Here is a 21,695-nt window from a genome sequence, read left to right on the forward strand (position 1 = left end):
AGAGGGGGCTCCCCCAAACTCTGCCCCTCCCGGGGGGCCAAGGACGGCGCTGGGACCCCCGGGGCGCTCCTGGGGGCAGCGAGGAGCCCCCAGCCCAGCACACGGTGGGGGGGGGGCTGCTGGTCCAGACCCCCGTGAGCATCCCCGGTAGCGACACCGGGGACCCCCGGGGGGGCCGCGCACCCCCCTCGCTGCATCCCTTAGAGGGGCGTGGCATATGCATGGACACGCCCTTTATGCAAATATTCGCGCGGCGATTGGCGGGGGCGGGCTCCGCGGCCGGGTTATAAGAACGGGGGAACAATGCACCCGCGGTCCCGGCTCGGGGGCTGGCGCCGGGGTGGGGGTCCCCCCTCATCCCTGGGGCTGCCCCTGTGCTGAGCGCCCGTTCTTCCCTCGGCCGCCCCCTTCCCCGTGCCGAGATGGAGTTTGACTCGTACCAGCACTACTTCTACGACCACGACGCCCAGGAGGATTTCCACCGCTCCACGGCGCCCAGCGAGGACATCTGGAAGAAGTTCGAGCTGGTGCCCACGCCCCCGCTGTCCCCGCTGGGCACCCCCGGGGAGAAGGGATGCTGCTCGGGGCCGGAGGAGCGCCCGGGATGCTTCTCCCGGCACTGCCTGGCCGGGGAAGAGCCGGAATATCTGATAGGGACGGGGCAGATCTTCGGGAACCTGAGCGCTTTCATCCTCAAGGATTGCATGTGGAGCGGCTTTTCAGCGCGGGAGAGGCTGGAGAAGGCGATGACAGAGAAACTTTCCGCGGGCACGCAGCGAGCCACGCCGCACAAGCCGTCCTTCGCGCAGGATTTTGGCTTCAGCAGCTCCGTCAGCGAGTGCGTGGATCCCGCCGCCGTCTTCCTCTGCCCGCTGGCCGAGAGCAAGATCCCCGCATCCTCGGGATCCGAGGGCCAGAGCGATTCCGGTAAGGGCCGGAGCCGCTGCTGCCCGCTGCCCCGAGCCTGGCGGGAGCCCGGCGTGGGCAACACGCGTGTCCGCACCTGTGTGTGCGGGGAGGGAGCCTCCCAGCCGGGCTGCGCCTTTGTTGAGACCCCGGGCGAGCCCCGGTCCCGGCCCCACGAACAAAGCGGGGCTCGGCTGTTCCCCTTCCCCGCGGGGTTTCTGCTCCGCAAACCCTTCTCCCCCCCGGGAGGGTGCGTGGGACTCTGGCGGTTCCTTTCCCTCGTCCCGGCCCCACGGAATCCTCGTGGGAAGGTTGAAGGGCAAGTTGCATCTCACCGTGCGAAGTTTGGGCTTCTGAGCGCTGCGCCGCCGGCTCGTGAATCGGCCTGCTCCCCTTTCTTCCTCCCACGGCCCACCCGGGACGGGCTTCCCTCGGGACAAAAGGCAAACGATGCCCCGGGGGCAGCAGGTTTGGGAGCAGCGGCGCGGCCCCGGAGGCGCTGGCTCAGGAGGACGGGCAGGATCAGCCGCCCCGGCTGCGGCGCGCCCCAGCCCAGCCCCGGGGCGCGCCTGCCCGTCCCGCGTGGGGCGTGCGGGTGTTCGCACGGGGGTCGTGCCGGGACGGGGACACCCCCGAACCCCCCGCATCTCTCCCATCTCACGCCAGTTCTCGGCGTTCTTTGCAAACGCCCCGCGGCTCTGCGGCACGGCCGGAGCCCCGCGCGGTGTTTCCGCCGCTCCCGCCGAGGCCGGGCTGCCGTGGGAGCGGTGCCGTGACCCCGTTAATAAATCTGCCGGTGGCCGCCACCTGCGCCGGTGAGTCACGGCGCGGGGCTTAATGCCATTAGAAGCCCGGGGGCTGTAAGCCAGGTCGCGGGCGCTAAGAGGCTTAACCCGAAGATGCGGGGGGCTGGCGGGGGCCCCGGGGATGCCGCGGGGGTCCCGGTGCCGCGGGGGTCCCGGAGGGGTCCGGCCGCGCCACGTGGGCGCCGAACAAAAAGCAACAGATTGCAAACAATGAGAGGGGCAGCGCTGACGGACGGGAGCGCGGACCAATGGGGTGGCAGAACAGCCGGCCGGCCCCGTGGGGCAGCCAATGGGAGCCTGCGGGGGGCGGGGCTAGGCGGGGTGAGTTTTTATTAATGAGCGTGTGTGTGTACGGGGCTGGGACCGCGCGGGTTGTGACAATGGTGAGTGTCCCCCTGCCCGGGACCTCCCGTGTCGGGGGGTTTGGGCTTCTTGGGCTGAACCCCAAAGCCTGGAGGGTTTGGGGAATGGGCTGGGGTCGCTCTCAGAAGCCCCCCTCACTGGAGAGTAGGGCCAAGCCTCTGCCCACGATGCTGGAAGGGGTTTGAGCGTCTCGGGGGACCTTTAACAAGCGGCTGTTTTCCCCCAAAGCTTAGGAAAAAAGTTGGAAGCACATCCCCTAAAGTGGGAGCAATCACTCATCCCCTAAAGTGGGAGCCTGCTCACCTTGTCCCAAAGCCAGCTCCCTGCCACTGGGCTTTGCTGGGATGGGACAACAGCGGTGCCCGCAGGCAGAAAGGGACCAATAATGCTTTATTTAGGTCTTTCTGGGCTTGAGATGCCTTTGAGGTTCAGAGTCTGCTGTAGGGACCTCTTCACCTCTCCGTGCCTCCCTGCACAGTGGGGGATTGTCCCCTCTGTCCCCGGGAAGCCGGGGCTGAATGGGCTTTATCACTTGTGAAAAGTAACAAGTCACCGAGGTGGGAAGCCGCAGCCGAGGGGAACAAAGGCTACTTCTGCCCTTCTATCCCTCATTTACAATTCCAATGGGCCATGAAAGCACCCGAGCGGGATGAACTTTGGACCTAGGCTGTCCCAGCATCCCGCTCCCCCGGTTCCCCCCGCCTCGCAGGAGGGCTCGGGTGTTTCTCTCCTGATGATCCTTTATGATGAACACATGTTGCTCCTGGTGCTGAAGTGAGGCGGAAGTAAAACCTCCCAGTCCATCCTTGGGCGACCAGGCACAAGAATCAGGGAGGGAATTCCACTCCTTCCCACGTGATGGTATTGAAGGGGCCCTTAAATCACTCAATCCCTTCTGGAGGTGGCAGAGTTTGCAGCCAAACTTTAGTGGGGACATTTTCCAGGGAGCTGTGGGGACCCCCAGAGAGGTGACAACGGGTGACTGGGCATTCCCATCTGACGGAGATTTGTTTTCTTTTCCACGGGGGCAGAAGGTGAAGAGATCGACGTGGTGACAGTGGACAAGAGACAACCTCTCAGCCTGAGGAAGCCGGTGACCATCACGCTCCGTGCCGACCCCCTGGACCCCTGCATGAAGCGTTTCCACATCTCTGTGCACCAGCAGCAGCACAACTACGCCGCCCGCTCGCCGCCGGACTCCTGCCCCCCGCCCCAGTCACCCCAGCAGGAGGAAGAGGAGGAGGAGGAGGATGAGCCACCCAGCGCTGTGGAGCCAACCCCTGCCGTGCCCCCGCCTGAGCCCGGCTTGCCAAAACCCACCAGCAACTCCGGCTCGGACAGCGAGGACGTGGCCAAGAGGAAAAACCACAATTACCTGGAGCGCAAGCGGCGCAACGACCTGCGCTCGCGCTTCCTGGCCCTCAGGGACCAGGTGCCCGGGCTGGCCAGCTGCCCCAAGACCCCCAAAGTGGTGATCCTGAGCAAATCCTCGGAGTACCTGCAGTCCCTGATCAGCGCCGAGAGGAGGATGGCGGCCGAGAAGCGGCAGCTGCAGCAGCGCCAGAGCCAGCTGCTCAAAAGGATTGCTCACCTCAAGGGGCACTAGCAGCCGGTGTGCCCCCCGCCCCGGTCCTCACAAACCCCCAGCTCCTTCTCAATTTGCACATTTTTTAAATTTTTGGTTGCTTGTCGAGCTGTTGGCCCCGGGGGCTGCGGCACGTGGGAATGGGTCCACAGCAAAGACCCCAACAGCGTCGCCTGCCCTGGTTCCTGGCACTGGGTGCTCCAAAATTTCCCTTGTCCCTGCTGTGAAGCTTCCTCAGCGACTGCTCCAGTTCAAGAGCTCAAATTTATTCCCCCTCCCCAGCAGCCCCTGCACCCCTCTCTGCCACCGACAGCATCGCGGGGCATCCACCTCGCCCTGAAAACCCCAAGCAACCACGTCTGCCTTGGCCCCTGGAAGCAGGCAGGCTCAGAGCCCAGCACGGGGCACGCCTCTGCAGAGGTCCCACGGAGGTGGGGACGGCAGGACGTGCCCGTCACCAGGATGGACAGCACCCCGTGGGCACTGCCCTTGCTCGGCTGGACCGTACCTCACTTCCTCGTGTCACTTCACGCAGTAGCTGGTCCTGGATTTTATGTTCTAGAAACTTGCTGCTGTAACTGCGAGTCTTATACTGGAGGCTGTGTTTTTATACTGTATTTTTGTACCACTTTTTGAGAAGTATTGGTAAAGAGTTTGCTTTTTTATATATATATAAATATATAAAAACTTTTTTTTTTTTTTTAAGGGGGATTTCCTGCTGTGGGGGAGGGCTCAGTCCTGCTGCACTTTAGGGAGATCAGGAAGGGGCTGGTTCCTGCTGGACCCTTGAGCTGAGTCCTCGCAGAGGCCATTCACCCCTTTGCAGCTCTCCAAACCACCCGTTTGCAATAACAGGGAATTTTATCCCTTTCCCACCCTTGTGAGCATCCTTGTGACCCCTCTTTTCCACCCTTGTGAGTTCTCCTTCACCAGCAGCAGCCACTTAAAATCCCCAGCAGAGCTTTGGGCTTTGCAGGGCGCTGCTCTGCCTTCCCTGTCTGTGCCCTCCTGCTGCCCAGTCTGGGGGTGGCACAGTCCCCTGTCCCCTCCCAGGGGTGCTGGCAGGGGTGGTCCCACAGGATGGCACCCTGGGGTCCCTGCTGACCTGCTGAGAACCGTTAGAGTTAACACTGGTTGGATTTAGCACTTTCTTCATTACCTCATACTTCATAAATAAATAAGTTTGCAACAGCCTGGGTTGGCTTTTTCCATGCTGTGGGTTTCTATGCATCACTTTGGGGCTCCTGGGGGGGCTGCTCTGGCCCCTGGGTTTTGGGGTATCCTGGGCATGAATAAAAATTAATTAATTAATCTGTTTTGCCCCAGGGCTCAGCTGCACCAAGACTGAGCTCTTTGTCCTGGTTTTCTCCCAGTGCTTGAAGAAATGGTTGTTGGTGCTGGGGCCAGGGAAATGAATCACCTGGATTATTTTTCCTCCTTTTGAGTGGTTTTAGTGGCAAGGAAGGGCAGAGAGCCCAGGCTGGGCTGGGAGAAGGCTTTGGTGTAACTGTAAACCCCCCTAATGGGGTTTGGGGCAGGGGCTGTGGGGTGATCACTGCCCCACGGGTCAGGGGCTGGCAGTAACCCTAGAGGGAGGGGGGAATGCAATCCACTCCTTCCAGAGCCCTCCACATCCCAGATCTGCCGAGTGGATGAAATTATATATACGTGTGTTCTCCCTGCTGCCCCCAAACCTGACACGTTTGGGTTTCCTTTGTCCTGGCAGCAAAAGCCTTGCTCTAAATGCAGGAGGGATGTGGATTATGTTACTGCTGCTGGAGCCTCGATCACCCAAGGAAAACCAGCCTTAAACAGCAATATTCCCCACAGAAACCCTCGAACACCCATCCCCTTCGCTCCCAGCGGCCTTTCACACCCCGTGCTGCATCACTCGGTGTCACAGCCTTCCAGAGCTGCATTAGAAGGTGCTCCCATGACCCAGAGCTTAGCCAGGGAGCGGGGTGACCTAAATCTGACACCTCGCCCATGCGCAGCAGACGCAGCCCAGATGCAGCAGCCCCTCAATGGTTATTTTTGTTGTGGTTTTGTGGCACTCACACTCGCAGTCTCTCGTCTTTTCTCAGCTCAAGGTGACCCTCCCGAAATTTCTGTTCGTGCTGAAGGTGCATAGGAAGTTTAAAACATGAATTATCTTTCTTGGAAGTGATAAGCAGCCTGAGCTGAGACTGTCACCAGTGGGAGATGTCCCCAAAGCCCAAATCAAACTAAGAACTGAGTTGCAGCTTGTAAACACCTTTGAGTTCTCCTGCCTGGAGCCTGCATTCGCATGCATCTACCTGAAACCTCCCTGGTTACTGGAGCACGTGTCTCCTCTCATATTGTCACGGTCACGATGAGGGAAGGAGCCTGACAGTGCTATGAAGTGAAGAAAATAAGCACACAGGGCTTTCCTCCTCTTCTTGCTTGTTCAGCACCGCAATTTCTGAGTGTCAGCTGCAATCATCACAAGCCGGCACTGCCAGGGCCTGAATTAGTTATTTTTTAACGCACGCTGCCCTGCTAGCACCCTGCTGTACCCCCCAAACCACTTCTGCTTGCCCACCACATCTTCCCCGCCGTGCCCGTGCTGGCCCGGGGGGGTGTTGTGGGCACGCCGCCGCCTTCACGCCTGGGCTGGCAAATTTTTAGGACAGTTTCCCGAGGCGGAGATAATCCCCTCCCTGCCGAGGAGGGGCCGGCTGCCCGCACCCCCCCGGCCCGCAGCCTCCCTCTCGCTGTTGCCAGGGCCAGGGATGCGTGTTGCCAGGGAGAGCAGCACCGCGGAGGTGCCATGGCAACGGCCTCCCCTCTTCCCTCCCCTCTGTTGCCACGGAGACCCGCTCCCATCCCCTCCTGTTGCCGTGGCGATGGCAAGGACGAGCCTCGGTGGAAGCTGCGGTCGCCACGGCAACACGCTCCTCTCCGTTGCTATGGCAACCTCCCCCGCGCATCATCCTGCTCTGCCCCGTTGCTATGGCAACAGCCCCGCTCCCCATCGCTTTGCCCCGTTGCTACCGCAGCAGCATCCTGCCCGCCCGGTGCTGGGAAAGGGAAAAAGGGGCACAGCCCTGGGCGTGGGCAAGGCCGTGAGGGGACAACGGGGGACCCCAAAAAGGACTGGGGAGGGGTTTGGGCACCCGGGGCACGGGGAGGGCACCGGGCTGGCTGTGGGGACACGGGACACCGGGCTGGCTGTGGGGACACGGGACACCGGGCTGGCTGTGGGGACCGGGGCCACAGGGAGGGCACCGGGCTGGCTGTGGGGACACGGGACACGGGGAGGGCACCGGGCTGGTTGTGGGGACACGGGACACCGGGCTGGCTGTGGGGACACGGGGCAGGCACCGGGCTGGCTGTGGGGACACGGGACACCGAGTGTGGGGACACAGGGGCACGCGGAGGGCTGCGGAGGCGAGCCCCGGCACACGGAGCCCGGGGCCCGGCCCCGTCCTCCCCGCGGGCGGCCCCGGCCCCGGCCCCGGCCCGCCCCCGTCCCGCCCGCCCGTCCCCGGCCGGGCCATGGCGGCGGCGGCCGCGCTGTGCCTGGGCCGGGCCCCGCGGCCGCCGCGGCCGCTCGTGGTGATCCTGGGAGCCACCGGCACCGGGAAGTCGGCGCTGGCGCTGCAGCTCGGGCTGCGCCTCGGCGGCGAGATCGTCAGCGCCGACTCCATGCAGGTACGGCCGGCGCCGGCACCGCGGAGGCCGCGGCGGGGCCTGGGCCCGGGCCGGGCTGTGGAGAGGCGGCTCGGCCTCCACCGGGGGCGGCCTGGGCTGCACCGGGAGGGGGTTGAGCTGCACCGGGAGGGGTTTGAGCTGCACCGGGAGGGGTTTGAGCCGCACCGGGAGGGGTTTGAGCCGCACCGGGAGGGGTTTGAGCCGCACCGGGGGAGCTCCGGCCTGCACCGGGCCCTCCTGGAAAGTCCGAGCCGGGCCTGGAGGGGCAGCAGGGCCCGGTCGGGGCCTGGAGAAGCTCAGCCCCGGAGGGTCCAGGCAGGTTCCCTGCGGTTCCCCCCGGTTCCCCCAGGCCCCGTGTCCGGGTGCGTGTAGGGGACGGTTCATGGGATGGATTCTGCCCCGTTGAATGCGCTCCCTGTGTCCCTGTCCTGTCCCCAGTGCCCCTGTCCTGTCCCAGTATCCCTGTCCTGTCCCCAGTGCCCCTGTCCTGTCCCCAGTGCCCCTGTCCTGTTCCAGTGTCCCTGCCCTGTCCCCAGTGCCCCTGTCCCCATATCCCTGTCCTGTTCCCTGTATCCCTGTCCTGTTCCCGGTGTCCCTGTCCTGTCCCCAGTCCTGTCCCAGTGTCCCTGTCCTGTCCCCAGTGCCCATCCCACTGGGCAGTTTTTTGGTCGGTGTGACAGTGCCTCTGTGTCCCCTCCCTGCCCTGTGGGCTCTGAACACAACCAAAACTGCAGGATTTGTTCAGAGTTTTTGTTTAAGCCCCCCATCCCTAATAAATTCACCTTTCAGGATTAAACCAGAGCAAAGGTGTTTTAATTTTAACCCACAAGAAGCTACACAGAGGTGTAAAGCGTTGAGTAAAGGGGAGTAACTTGGTAGTGAGCAACACACAGGGTGGTATCCTCTGGCATCAGCAAAGGGAGTCCAAGAGATTTGGGGAAGAGCGTTAAAAATTATATTTTCTCCTTGCCAGTGAGTGTCCATGGTCTCATTTCTCCCTGCAAGCAGCAGTGTGGAATATATCAGTTGTGTGGCTGGGATAAGCCAACAGCAAGGAGCCAAAACTCTTTTTTTTGTCTTAATTTTGTTCAGCTACAAGAAGTTTGTCACAGGGTGGATATTTCAGCCACCACAAGAATAACAATTTTGCTATTGTTCAGCAAAATGTTTTCCTTACTGAACCACACTTTCACTGTTCACTTCCTATAGTGCCTGAACTTTCCATCAAGTTTAATGGTAAATGTGTTTATTATTCCATGTAAAAAGGTGTTTTCTGCCAGCAGCACCCCTTGTGCTGCTCAGAGATCAACTCCCACTGTCCTGTGCCCACCTCCCTGTTCCCTGGTCACCGTTTGTGTCCCACTGAGCTAAATTTAACACCTCCCTCTCCTGAATTTGGGGCAAGCAATCAGAAAGTAATTTCATGCAATATTTCCCTTAAGCTCTTGGGGGAAAAAATGAGGCCTGAGCTGAACTGAAATCCTGACAGGACAAAATGTGAAGAATATTGGGGATGTGGCTGCTGGCTTGGACCATGCTGTGGCCACCAGGCTGCTGCTGCATCCTGAGCTCTGCAGGTGCTTTTGGAGCTTCAAGGCATGCCATGAATCCCTGCAGGTGGATGTTGGGAGCTGGATCCCTGCAGGTGGATGTTGGGAGCTGGATCCCTGCAGGTGGATGTTCAGGAGCTGGATCCCTGCAGGTGGATGTTGGGAGCTGGATCCCTGCAGGTGGATGTTGGGAGCTGGATCCCTGCAGGTGGATGTTGGGAGCTGGATCCCTGCAGGTGGATGTGGGGAGCTGGATCCCTGCAGGTGGATGTTCAGGAGCTGCATCCCTACAGGTGGAGGTTCAGGAGCTGGATCCCTGCAGGTGGATGTTGGGAGCTGGATCCCTGCAGGTGGATGTTGGGAGCTGGATCCCTGCAGGTGGATGTTCAGGAGCTGGATCCCTGCAGGTGGATGTTCAGGAGCTGGATCCCTGCAGGTGGATGTTGGGAGCTGGATCCCTGCAGGTGGATGTTCAGGAGCTGGATCCCTGCAGGTGGATGTTGGGAGCTGGATCCCTGCAGGTGGATGTGGGGAGCTGGATCCCTGCAGGTGGATGTTGGGAGCTGGATCCCTGCAGGTGGATGTTGGGAGCTGGATCCCTGCAGGTGGATGTTGGGAGCTGCATCCCTGCAGGTGGATGTTCAGGAGCTGGATCCCTGCAGGTGGATGTTTCCGATCCTGCGTTCTGTGCCCTGCTCCTTTCCGTCCCCACCATGGGAATGCAGAGCAGGGAGGACCCTGCTGCAGGCGCCCGAAGGCATCCAGGCTCCGGTGGCTCTTGTCCTGCTTGCCTTTAATCTCATTCTAGCGTGACTGTGCAGCCCGGGCCGGCGGCTCGGCTGCTTTATCCCGTAATGCAGCGTGCTGCCGAGGGGGGCAGCCCCGGCACGGCTCCCGCCGACCCCCGCTGCCCCCCGGCCGGTTCTCCTTTCTCTCTGCCTTTGTTCCCGGTGCCGTGTCCCCCTGCCACGCGGGGCTGGCTCTGCTGTCCTCGCGGGGTGTGGAAATCCCATTGCTGGTTGGGGACTGCCAGCTGCCAGCCGCCGTGTCGCCCTCAGCCCCTGTGTGCATTCATTGCTGGGCTCTGAGCGGCGCTGACAAATGCTGGCAGTGTTTTGGGCAGCTGCTGGAGCGGGAGCCGGGCTGGGGAAGGGGCTGGGGAGCCCTGAGCCCACCTGTTCCCACACACAGGCACCCCTCTATCCATCTCCAGGGTGTTTTCGTCATGGCTCTGGGTCGCCGTGCTCAAATTACAGACTTAACTGCTGCCTGCTTGCAGCTCAGCAGCTCTGGTTAATCTGCTGGCCTCTTAATCTTTCTTTTTGTCCTTTCTGTTGCTGTTTGTCATCCCAGTGAGTTTGGTTGAGGAGTGAATAATTCCTTGGAGAGCCAGGCAGGGTGAAGGCAGTCCTGTTTCTTCATTCCTGGCAGTGAACATGCAGGGATCCCTGTGCCAGCTTGGTGAGGGCCCCATCCACTCTCGATCCCACTGTCCCTTCTGGATCCCACTGTCCATTCTGGATTTCTCCCTTGGGAGTGGCCATGCAGTTGCTGTAGCACACATTTGCCAGTCAGTGTGTGGAGTCAGGACATCTCCAGAGCCTTTGCAGGGATCAGGGTAGGGAGTCAGTCATGCTCTCCTTGCACCCTCTCTTGGTTTGGGTCCTCCATGCCCCTCTCCAGCATGGCCCCTGTGAAATCCTGATGTTTTCCTGGCTGTGTTTGGGGTCTGTCTTGTCACCTCCCACACTCCTTGCCCTCAGGCTGAGCACGGTGCTTTCCCCCCAGTGGTGACAGAGTTTGAAATGATGCACAGAACTAGCGGCAGAACAAAGATTTGGGAGAACCTGCCCTTCCCAGGCTGCAGATCCTGAAAATCATGGGGTTTGTGTGCCGTGCCTCAGTTTCCCCACGTTTTCCAAGGGTGACCTCCCAGCCCAGTGCAGGGGCTCAGTGTAGGGGGTGGGAGGACTCCACCAAGGCTAAGCATCTTTAGTGCTGCCTTGTGCTCCTTGTGCCTCGGAGCCCGGCTGCTCCAGGCTGCTGCTAATCTGTTTTGGGGCCTTAGAAAGCAACAAAGGCTTATCTGAGCCGCTGGCTGAAAATAGAAATGAGTGTCAGGAGGACGTCTCGGTGCGAGGCCCTGCCGACAGCCAGCTGGTGGAAACCTTCTCGGGGCTTATTGCCTGTGTGTAAAAGGCTGCCTTTGTTTCCTGCTGGCCCACACACTGACACTGCATTCCTGCCCTTGTTGCCAGCTATTCCAGGAGGCTCTGGGTGTTTAATCTGCAGGAGGAGCCGGGGATAGCAGCCTGAGTTTTGTGTCCTGGATGTGCCCGTGCAGGGCACTGCGAGCTGCTGGTTGAACTCCCAGCCCTCTGTGCTCGCTGTGATTCCGGGCAGGCAGTGGGAATTGGAGGGTTGGAAATGGGGAGAGCAGGCACAGAGCCAAAGCTCACTGAATTCAAAGCTTTTCTGTGCCGGCTGGAGCCCGTGTTGAATGGAGCTGCCAGGCCAGGGATCAATAAGCTGCCCGCAGCCACGGGGCACGTTGGCAGAGCTGCCTGTGGGCCCGTCCTGCCTGCTCACCATCCCCTGGGGCAGCTGCCTTTCTGCAGCTTTGGTTGCCCTCCCTCTCCTCCTCTCTTCCTGCCCCCTGGGCGAGCCTTTTGGGATGGGAGCAGGAGCCAGCCTTGGCTCTCCCAGGGCTGGAGTTAAGCAAGGTGGGAGCAGAGCTGGTTCAGCCACCCTGGCAGCTCCAGCAGCTCCCATGACTGCTGCAGGCAGGGCTGGGGCTTCCCTGCTCCACTAACCTCACATCATCCCTCTGTGCCTGGTGCCCGTGGGTCACCTCTGTGTCACCTTGTCCTCCTGTCTGGGACCAGGGGAGCAGTGGGTGGAGGGGGTGCTGCAGCAGGAGGCTTGGCAGCTTCTCAGAGGGGATTAAGGGGAAATTTATTTCTTGTAGTCTGGCTGGGGTGGTTTCTGGGGGGGATGGAGGAGGAAATGAGTACAGCCATTTCTAGTCTTTTTCCCCATCATCCTGGTTTATCCCATGCTGGGAGACTTCTCTTAAGCAGGAAAGGCTCTGAGAACTAAACACATCCTTCCAAAGCACCTCCTTTGCCACCATCCTGCTCAGTCCTGGGCACAGCACAGGGCTGGGCTGGACAGAAAGGCTTCATGTGCCCCACTGTGAGCTGCCAGCTCCCCGTGCTGAGGAGGGTTGTGTTTGCATGGGAAGCAGGGTGAGGAGCTGTCCTCACTTCTCCTGCCTGGAATCTGCTCTGTGTTGCAGGAAGCAGTGATCCTTGTCCCCACAAGGATCCGTGCTGTGCTGGAAATGTTTGGGGAACAGCACACCTGAGCTTTGAACTGCAGCAGCAGATGAGGGGGTGGCAGCTTGGAGGCCCTAATTTTGGAGCTCTGTGCTGGGCTGGTGACACTGCCAAGGCTCTGGCTGCACTGTCCAAGAGCTCAGTCAGCCCTCCCACCCCTAATTACAGGGTGGTATCAAAGCAGGAAAGCAGTCACGAGCCGTTGGACTCCACGGTTCATCTCCCGTGGGCAGGAACAAACAGCAGAGAGAGGCAGCTTGGCCCTGGCAGGAGCAGGTGTTGGCAGGATTCCTGCTGCCCTGCCTGAACGTGGCACGTGCCCCTGCCATGCCCCTGCCTGTGCCCTGGCTGTGTTGCCTGCCCCAGGGAGGGGTGACAGGGACAGCGGGCAGTGGTCAGTGCAGGTCTCACAGAGGTGAAGAACAGGCTCTCCTCTTCCCCAGGTGTACAAGGGCTTGGACATCATCACCAACAAGGTTTCCCCGCAGGAGCAGCGTCTCTGCAGACACCACATGATCAGCTTTGTGGATCCTCTTGTCTCCAACTACACCGTGGTGGATTTCAGGGACAAAGCCGTGCCTCTGATATCCTGTCATGCTGCAGCCTGCCTGGCTGAGCAGGAATGGGCTTTCCCCCTCTGTGGCCAGAGGGATCCATGGTTAGGTTCTCCACATCCCAAGTGAGTCTTTCTCCAGAGGATTCTGCTGGTGAGAGGGGCTGCTTTTGCCCAGCTAACCCTCAGGACAGCCCAGGGAAGATCTGTGCTGAGTGTTGCCCTCCCTGGCAGTCCTGGGGTGTCCCTGAGTTTTGGTAGTGGCTGGCAGCGGTGACAGAGAGTAATGAGAGACCAGGGACACCTCTAACCCTGTCCTGCAGCCTTACTGGTTCCCTGGGGCTGGGAGAGTGGGATCTGAGCCCCAGACTGCTGCTCCCACAGCCTTCCCCCCTGCTCTGCATCTCTGCTTACACTCCTTGACTCTGGCACATTGAAGATATCTTTGCCCGGGACAAGATCCCCATTGTTGTGGGAGGAACCAACTACTACATCGAGTCCCTGCTCTGGAAGGTCCTTGTCAACACCAAGGTACTGTGGGGGGCTGTGAATCCCTTCGGGAAAGGAGGAATCCCATGGTTAGGGCACACTTTCTGCAATTTGTCACGGTGCTGTCCCTGCTGGAGAGGGGCAAGGAGAACCTAAAGCCCCTCCTTCACCCCGTGGCTCTGGGGGATGGTGTTGCTCACACAGGGTTTGGCTCAGGGCTGTGCTGTGCCCCACAGGAGAAGCCCAGCAGTGCCCCCAGGCCTGGCAGTGACAGGAAAGTGGAGCTGGAGCAGCTGGACAGCGCTGAGCTGCACCGGCGCCTGAGCCAGGTGGACCCGGAGATGGCGGCCAAGCTGCACCCCCACGACAAGCGCAAGGTGGCCAGGTGAGCTGGGCGTGCCAGGGCCAGGAGGTGCCAGGGCCAGGAGGTGCCAGGGCCCAGCAGCCCTTCCCGAGGGAGTTGTGTGCCTGGGAGCACGGCAGGCTGAGCATTCCCACCCCCGGGTTCTTAGAGCTGGGGACTCTGTGGGATCGGGGCCCTTTGCTGCCTTTGGGGTGCTGGGCTGTGCTCTGGGGCTGCCCCCCTCCGTGCCCCAGCAGCAGCAGGGTTTGTCTGGAGCTATTTAAAGAGCAAGCTGCCCTGCTGGCTGAGTAACATAGCTGAGCTCTGTGGGAACAGCACGGCAGCAAGACCAGGCTTGCTGCTGTGTCCCAGCCGAACCCTGGCCCCGGGGAGCAGAACACCGCCCACCCCATTCGCACGGTGCAGGGGGATGGAGGGTGGGGCACCAGCACAGCTCCTCCAGCGCCCTCCCTCCCTGCCGGGGCTGGCTAAAGCTCCACAGCAGCATCTCAGCGCTGGTGCCTTCCCTGCAGCCCTGCCTGGCTGGAAAGGGCAGGGCTGGAGCCAGATCCCTGTCCCCTGCAGGACTTGTCCCTGCGCCAGGCAGGAGTGGGTGGCTGTGCTCTGGGCTCCCTGGGTGCCAGCACTGCACCCCCAGGAGCTGGGTGTGCGTGGATGCCGGGCACGGGACGGGGCTGGAGCCTGCCCTCCCTCCACATGAGAGGGCTGGAGCTCAGAGTGTCTGCGGTTCCCTTTGCTGGAGCCCCGGGGCTGTGGGGGGAATGGGAACGCTGTTCTCACCCAGCCTCTGAGCTCTGTGTGTCTCTGCTTCCAGGAGCCTCCAGGTGTTTGAAGAGACAGGGATCCCCCACAGTGAAATCTTGCACCAGCAGCAGGAGGAGGAAGGTGGGGGGCCCTTAGGTGGGCCCCTGAAATACCCACATTCCTGCATCTTGTGGCTCCATGCAGACCAGGCAGGTGAGAGCGGGCTCCTGGCTGGCTGAGGAGGGGCTGGCTCCCTGCTCCTGCCCCAGCCTCCTCCCTGGAGAAGGCAGCAATTCCTCTGGCATCAGTGGGTGTGACAGAGAACTGCTGGGCTCTGCCTTCCTCAGGTGGAGCAGCAGCCTGGCAGTGCTGCCTGCTGTCCTGGCAGGCTGTGCAGCCCCCCAGGACAGGGCTCCCCGCGGCTCAGCGTGGCCTGCTCTCCTGCTGCAGCTCTGGATGCACGGCTGGAGAAGCGGGTGGATGACATGGTGGCTGCGGGGCTGCTGGAGGAGCTGCGCGACTTCCACCGCCGCTACAACCAGGAGAAGGTGGCACAGAACCGGTGGGTGAGCAGCCAGCTCCTCCCTGCTCCTCCCTCTGGAGCTCTCCTGCTCTGACCCCTGCCTTTGGTTCTCCAGGCAGGATTACCAGCACGGCATCTTCCAGTCCATTGGCTTCAAGGAATTCCACGAGTACCTCGTCAGTGAGGGGAGCTGCTCACCCGAGACCAGTGCCCTGCTGCTGGAGAAAGGTGGGAGGAGCACCCTGTGTGCCCCACAAAGCTCCAGGTGACACCACAAGATGCTCCAAACCAAGGTCACAGCCCCAGCTGCACCTTTCTCTCTGCATTTCCCACTTCTGCCAGCCCAGAGGGGCAGGGATTTGTTTTCCAGTGCTGGAGAGCATCTCTGAGCACAGCCAGAGCAGCCGCTCCCTCCCCTCAGGCCTCCTTGCAGGATGCACAGGGTACAGGTGATTTGGGATCTTGGGTGCTGGGATCCCAGCTGGGGTGTGAATGCTGTGGAGAGCAGGGCTAGGAAAGAGGAATGAAGCAGAGCTCAGCATGTCAGCAGCTCTGTGGTGATGAGGAATGTGGGGATCAGTCAGCAGGGATGCAGCCTTTGCTGGTGTGTTTTATTCTGGAATGTCTGGACTGATGGTGGAAGGGAGCTGCTCTCCACACAGGGAGGACCCAGGCAAAATCCATCTGTGCCAAGGAGGGTTCAGCGTGGAAGAAGAGACTGAAGAAACCACAGAAATGATAAAAGGCTTGAAAACAAGTCTGATGCACAAGGAGCTTGTTGTGTCTGTTCAGGAGACGATTAGGAGGGATTTGATAAGCCTGGTACTAAATATTGAGCAGTTGTAGAGTGGTAAATCATCCTCTCTTGGTGGGATGAGCAGTCCTGGGCTCCATTTATGCAGAGAACTGGGCATTATGAGGGCAGTGCAGCACTTGAACAGGTTGTCCTACCTGCTAAAAGCTTCAGGATGGAGGCTTTGGGCTCTTTGCACCCTCTGTTTATTCAGGGACATTTGGGGTACCTTGTCCATCCTCTTCTCAGTGCAGGCACAGACCCCCAGTACAAATAATTCCCATGGTGCCACCCAGCACAAACTCCATTCTTGTGTGATTTCCCTCCCCTGGAGCTGACAGGGGAGGGAAACCACACTTCTCACTGACCTCTGGGGTTTTTTTCTCCTGTTTAATCCCTCTGTTCCAAAGGGATCCAGGCCCTCAAGCAGGTGACCAAGAGATACGCCCGGAGGCAGAACAAATGGGTGCGGAACCGCTTCCTGAAACGTGAGTCCTCTGCCCCAGCTCTCCTCGTGCCCCCCTCCAGCCCCACAGTGGACTCTGGTGCTTTGGGGCAGCCTGTGTTTGGGAGTCTGGGGCCTCCCAGTGTCCCCATCCACCCACAAAGCTCTGCCTCCCCCAGTTCCTTCCCGCTGGTTTGGGTTGTAGCAGATCTCCTGCCCCTCCTGAGAAGTGTCCTGCCCACAGTTTCTCATCCCAGACACTCAAGAGCCAGCTCCTCCTCCTGTACCCCTGTACCCCATCCCCTCCCAGCCATCAGGAGGGATAAATCCTCAGCCCTGTGTCAGGCACTGTTAGATGATGATGATGATGATGGTCACAACATCCCTGCAGCTCATCCTGCCAAATGCTCCTGGGGGGCTCAGGGAGGGGGTCCCCACGCACCCACACATGCTCCTGGCAGGGAGCAAAGCCCATTTGACAGCTGCCCTCCAGATGAGGAGCAGCAGCCCCGTGGCTGCTGCAGGCCAGGCCGTGCTCTGTGCAGTGGCAGGGAGCCAGCAGGACTTCCCCATCCCAGCCCCAGCCTTGGAGCAGGGCCAGCAGCAGCAGCTGGGAGCCGGGCACTTGTTGAAAGGTGCTCAGTAGGGGCAAAACAACAATAAAATAAATAATAATAATAAAGAAATAAAGAGAAGGCAGGGAGAAACTCGAGTCAAACAAAAAGATGGACTTTGAAGGAGGCGCAGGAGTTTTGGCAGAGCCGTGTGCTGGGTGGCTCAGCTCACCTTTCTGGTGGCAGGTGTGCTTCAGATGGGCCTGTCTGGGGCTTGTTTGTGGGCACAGCAATAAAACCAGCACCTGCTGGGGACTGGCACGTGGAGCCTTTGATGGCTTTGTCCAGGCAGGGACAGCCAGGTGCCCGTGGAGAGCAGCCAGGTCACCCAGGGAGCAGGTGCTCTGTGCTGGCAGCTGCTTCACCCTGTCCAGGCTGCAGCAAGTGCCCTGTGCCCTGGCATTGGGCCCGGGGAGACCAGAGGGGTGAACCTGTCCCTTGTCATTTGTAAAGCATCTCCTGCCAGGAGCCAGGAGCATCAGCCCCTGCACAATCAGTTCCAGCTCTGAGTGGGAATGTGCACGCTCAGATCCCTCATCCAGGCTCCTTGCCTGCATCTCCCTGTAAGCCTGCTGTGGTGGCTTTGTGCCTGGATCCAGCTCCTTCACCTCCCAGCCCCCTGTGCACCAGGGCTGGGCTGAGGTGCTTGTTGTTGTGATGGGCTGTTGGCACACTCAGATTCCAGAGCACTCTCCCAAGGGCAGCCAGCTGTGAAGATGTCCTGAGGTTTTCCTGCTGCTTTCAGGAGGGAATTTTGGCTCTGGAGAGCCTGGTGCTGTTGGCTTCTGAATGCTGATAGGAAAAATCAGATCCCTCTGCTCCCCCTGGGTTCTGGGAGGGGGTGCTGAGGGTTTCTGGTGCTGACCTGCCTCGCTGTGTTTCTGTAGGTCCTGGGCCCAACGTGCCCCCAGTTTATGGCTTGGAGGTGTCAGATCTGCAGAGGTGGGAGGAGGATGTGCTGAAACCTGCCCTGGAGATCGTGGAGAGCTTCATCCAGGTACTGGCCAGCTGGGCTTTGACTGTCTGCCTTCTCTGTGCTCTCCAGGCCCCTCGCCTTCACACAGTCTGTCCCTGGAGCAGGGCTGGCTGTTCACATGCCCAACCTTGGCATTTCCTTGCAGCAGCAGATTTGTTGTCTCAGCTGCACGTTCTCCCCAGTACCCAACGCTGCATTGATAAAACTGCACTGTCTGCCTTGCCAGCTCGTGTCTGAGTCTGGCAAGCTCTCATCCCACCCCCACGGAGGTGAGCACAGGCAGAGCCCAGTCTGAGGCATTATTTGGTGTGCAGGGCCGTGAGCCCCCGGCTGAGCCCCTGAGGATGGAGCAGGACGGGCAGGAGAACAAGCGGAGCCATCGCGTGTGCCAGCTCTGTGACAGGCTCATCCTCGGGGACAGAGAGTGGGCAGGTAGGGCCCACACGGGGCACTGCAGGGCACCTGGGAGGCCTGGGCTTCTCTGGGGTGGTGGAGCAGCTCCTCTGTGGCCGGATGACCCCCAGCTCATGGTCCTGGCCTTTCAAGGGTTGTTTGCAGGAGCTGTGCCACAGGAACCATCTGTCAGCATTTCCCCCCTTCCCTGGGCTTTCCCCCCTTCCCAGCACCCTGAAAACACAGAGAGCATCACGCCAGGGGTCTGGATGTGGCACCAAGCTCAGAGCTGCTGTGTTTAGTCAGGGCTCCTGGTCCTTCACAACACTGTGGATGCTTCCTCAAAAAGCACAGAGCAAATCTCTCTCCTCTGAAGTTCTGTTGTGTAAATGAAAGTTTCTTAATGTTTCTAATAGCTCAGTTTTGCTCTAATATTTCCTACTTGTGTGTGTAGTTTGTTTTTTTTTTTCTTTTGTCCTTTTTAAACTATTCCTAGCTGTAATAGTAATAGAAAGGGATTTTCTGTTTTCCATAGACTTACTTTAAAAGAGCTCAGCTGGAATCAGATTAAGTCAGTGAATTTATCTGTGCTGGGAGGCTCATGCTGAGAACCAGAAACAAAAAGTCATGGAGAAACTGGCTGCAGAAATGAAACTGGTAAATCTCCATGTGTTGCCCAAATACAGGATGTGCAGGGTCATGGTTTAACCCCAGCATCTGAGCCCCACACAGCCACTCCCCCACTCTGTGTCTCTGGGAGAGAGAATTGCAAGGGTAAAAGTGAGAAAAATTGTGGGTTGAGTTAAAGTTTAATAGAGGAAGCAAAGCAAAACTAAGAATTAATTCACTGCTTGCCATGGTTGGGCAGATGCTCAGCCATCCCCAGGAAAACTGGGCTCCATCACATCTGGCATGGCTTTGGGAAGACAAATGCCATCGTCCCCATGTCCCCCCTTTCCTTCCCCCAGGAAGCACGAGCTCCATGGCCTGGGGTGAGCTGGGGTCAGCTCTCCCTGCTGTGTCCCTCCAACCCCCCGTGCACCCCCAGCCCTCTCTGTGTGGCTTGAGGAGCAGAAAAGGCCTTGAGTCAGTTCCAGAGCTCCCAGCAGTAACAAAACATCCCCGAGTTATCAGCCCTGTGCTCAGCACGAATCCAAACACAGCCCCAGAGCAGCTGCTGAGAGGGAAATCAGCTCTGCCCCAGCCCAAACAAGCAGATGAGACACAACCAAAGATAAATTTCCCAGGTTGTTGGGTTGCAAGGAGTTGCTTATTCCTGGCTGAGGCAGGGAAGTGCTGAAAGCAAAGGCTGGAGCTGCTCTTTGGGGGAGGCTCCTTGCAGTGAGATCAGTGAAGTGCAGTTGTTATTTTTGTCTAGTCTCAGCTGTCTCAGAGGTGCTTTGAAGGAGCTCTGTTTGTCCAGAACTAAAAACTCTCGGGTCCCTGTCATCCTTTAGGTCCAGAAAGTTCTGTGACTGAGTGGGAGCTCCTTGAGGCCCCCCCAAATCCCTCCCTGTCCTTAGGGATGTCACCCCAGACACCAGTTGATGGTGGCAGTGCCTCCCTCAGCCAAGACCAGCTGTTACTCTCTGTGTCCAGCTGAACTGGGCTCAGATCCACAGATGGTGGGAGAAAAATGCTCCAAAGCCTGGCTGTTACTTGTGCCTGCAAAATGGAAAAAAGGAAGGTGCAAACAGTGGTGGGAACTGGCTGGATCTGCACTCTGCTCTGTTTGCTTAGGTCAGGTGACAGAGTTTTGGGAACTGCTTCCCAGCACCCTGCTGGCTCTGGGAGATTTTAAAATTGTGTCTGATTTTACAATTTCTATGGACTTCAAGAGCACAACTGCCCAGACAGCAGCAGCAATTGGCACTTCCTCAGCCACTGTAGCTTTGGTGTTGCTTGTGACAAATTGCAGGAGGTGAGGCTTTATCTCAGGGCGAGGGTGACCCTCCAGCATTGTGATAAAGCAGCAGCTTTGCATGTGATTTCATCCTTTGGCAGAAAAAGGAATGGCTGGAAAACACCTGAGGGCCTTGATTCAGCAGGGCACATACCCTCGTTTAATTAAGGCCCTGCTTGAAAAGTTTGTGCTTTAATTGCTGCTCTGATCTCTTGGAAAAGGCAAAACCACCCGACCAAGATGGTCAGACAAAGCCTCCCCTGAGATAAAACCGCTGCTAAGGAGGTTTGGCTGTCCTTAAGGATGTGATTTCTCCCAGAAATGCAGCTCCTGCTGCTCCAAGCTGAATCCCTGGGATTACCCCTCTGCTCCCAGCTGACTCCTGCTGCAGAGCTTTCATGGCTGGGCCCTGGAGTTATTCAGAAGTTTAATTCTGCTCCAGGCTTTTCCCTGGCTGCCCTGTAGGATGCACAGGATCTGTGGTGCAGGGATCCAGCCCTACAAATGGTCCTGGCAGCTCTCCACGGGGAGCAGGGAGTTGCACAAGCTCACCTGAGCCTGCAAAGTGCCACCTCTTGGGAAACACACTCCCTCTTCCCTGGAGAGGCTGGCAGTCACATTCTCCTTACACAGAACCAGGATTTTTCCCTCTGTCAGTTCTTCCTGAGGAAGTCTGGGAGCTTTGTCCTCTTCTGAGCCCTGATGGTTTGGCCTGGAAGTGTCCAGAGGAGCAGCCAGGGCAGGGTTTGGGAGTTCTCTTTTCCCTGGGAGTGAATTGTGCTGGGAAGGGAGGGTGCTCTGCCCTGCGTGGGGGGGTTTGGCTGTTTCCTCCTCCAAATTCCACAGATGAAAGGCTCTGTCTGCCTCTTCCTCCAGCTCACACACGGTCCAAATCCCACCTGCACCACCTGAAGAAGAGGAGGAAGCTGGAGGAGTCCAACCACGCCAGGAGGACCATGGGGGACAGTGGGGACACAGAGACCTCGGACGAGGATGGCAGCCTGCCTTTGCCTTAGGCCTGGAAGAGGGAGCAGCTGTGCATCCACCTGCGTGGAGAGGAAGCTCCTTGGTCCTGGGCAGCCTTGAAGCAAGGAGCTGAGTCATTTTTTTTTGGGGTGAGGCAGGTGTGTGACTGCAAAGGCCGTCGGATCCTCTTCATGTGGCCTCATCCCGCTGTGTTCCCATGCTCCCCCAGCCCTGCCTGGAACGGGCTGGGCCCCGGGGCAAGGCTGCTGGGAGCCTCCTCCCATGCAAAGTGTGAATTCCTGCCAGAGCTGCATCCTTGGAGTGGCTGAGCTGCCGGTATGTGGTTGTGTGGATCTCAGAGACAGAAATACAGAAATACCCTGGCTCCTCCAGCTTGGCCGGGGGTGCAGCTCCAGAGCTGAGCGAGCTCTGCCTGCCTTTATTGTGGAGAGGATATTTTTTTTTGTTGTTCTTTTACATGCAAATAAAGTTGCAGGATTATTGTGGGTTCCCCTCCCTGTTAACAAGCGCGGTTTCCTTGCTCTCTGATTCTGCCTGGCTCTGGGCACAGGGCAGATCTGGTTCCTTCTCCCAGTCCCCTTTTCCACAGCTCCTGAGGGAGCTGAGCAGATGTTCCCAGCCTGGTGGGGGCAGGGAGCCCTGTGCACACAGCAGGTGCAGGAGGAGCTGGCACCTGTTAAACAGGAAC

The 21,695-nt window shown here is 59.2% G+C and overlaps 2 protein-coding genes across 2 annotated transcripts; both read left to right on the forward strand.

Moving 5' to 3' along the window:
* Window positions 1-287: 287 nt before the first annotated feature.
* On the forward strand, window positions 288-4,851 carry MYCL (MYCL proto-oncogene, bHLH transcription factor). Its single transcript, XM_064398466.1, has 2 exons — window positions 288-927; window positions 3,107-4,851. Exons 1-2 carry the CDS (start codon window positions 423-425, stop codon window positions 3,679-3,681), a joined length of 1,080 nt encoding a protein of 359 aa, XP_064254536.1. The 5' UTR covers window positions 288-422; the 3' UTR covers window positions 3,682-4,851.
* A 2,094-nt stretch (window positions 4,852-6,945) lies between these two features.
* Window positions 6,946-21,513, forward strand: TRIT1 (tRNA isopentenyltransferase 1). The gene is made up of 11 exons (XM_064398224.1): window positions 6,946-7,335; window positions 12,667-12,807; window positions 13,209-13,307; window positions 13,502-13,650; window positions 14,444-14,586; window positions 14,824-14,935; window positions 15,012-15,124; window positions 16,100-16,177; window positions 17,636-17,745; window positions 18,039-18,156; window positions 20,897-21,513. The coding sequence occupies exons 1-11, from the start codon at window positions 7,180-7,182 to the stop codon at window positions 21,034-21,036; spliced, it is 1,359 nt and encodes a 452-aa protein (XP_064254294.1). The 5' UTR covers window positions 6,946-7,179; the 3' UTR covers window positions 21,037-21,513.
* Window positions 21,514-21,695: the final 182 nt, after the last annotated feature.

Source organism: Passer domesticus, chromosome 24 (genome assembly GCF_036417665.1).
Source record: "Passer domesticus isolate bPasDom1 chromosome 24, bPasDom1.hap1, whole genome shotgun sequence".
NCBI lineage: Eukaryota > Metazoa > Chordata > Aves > Passeriformes > Passeridae > Passer > Passer domesticus.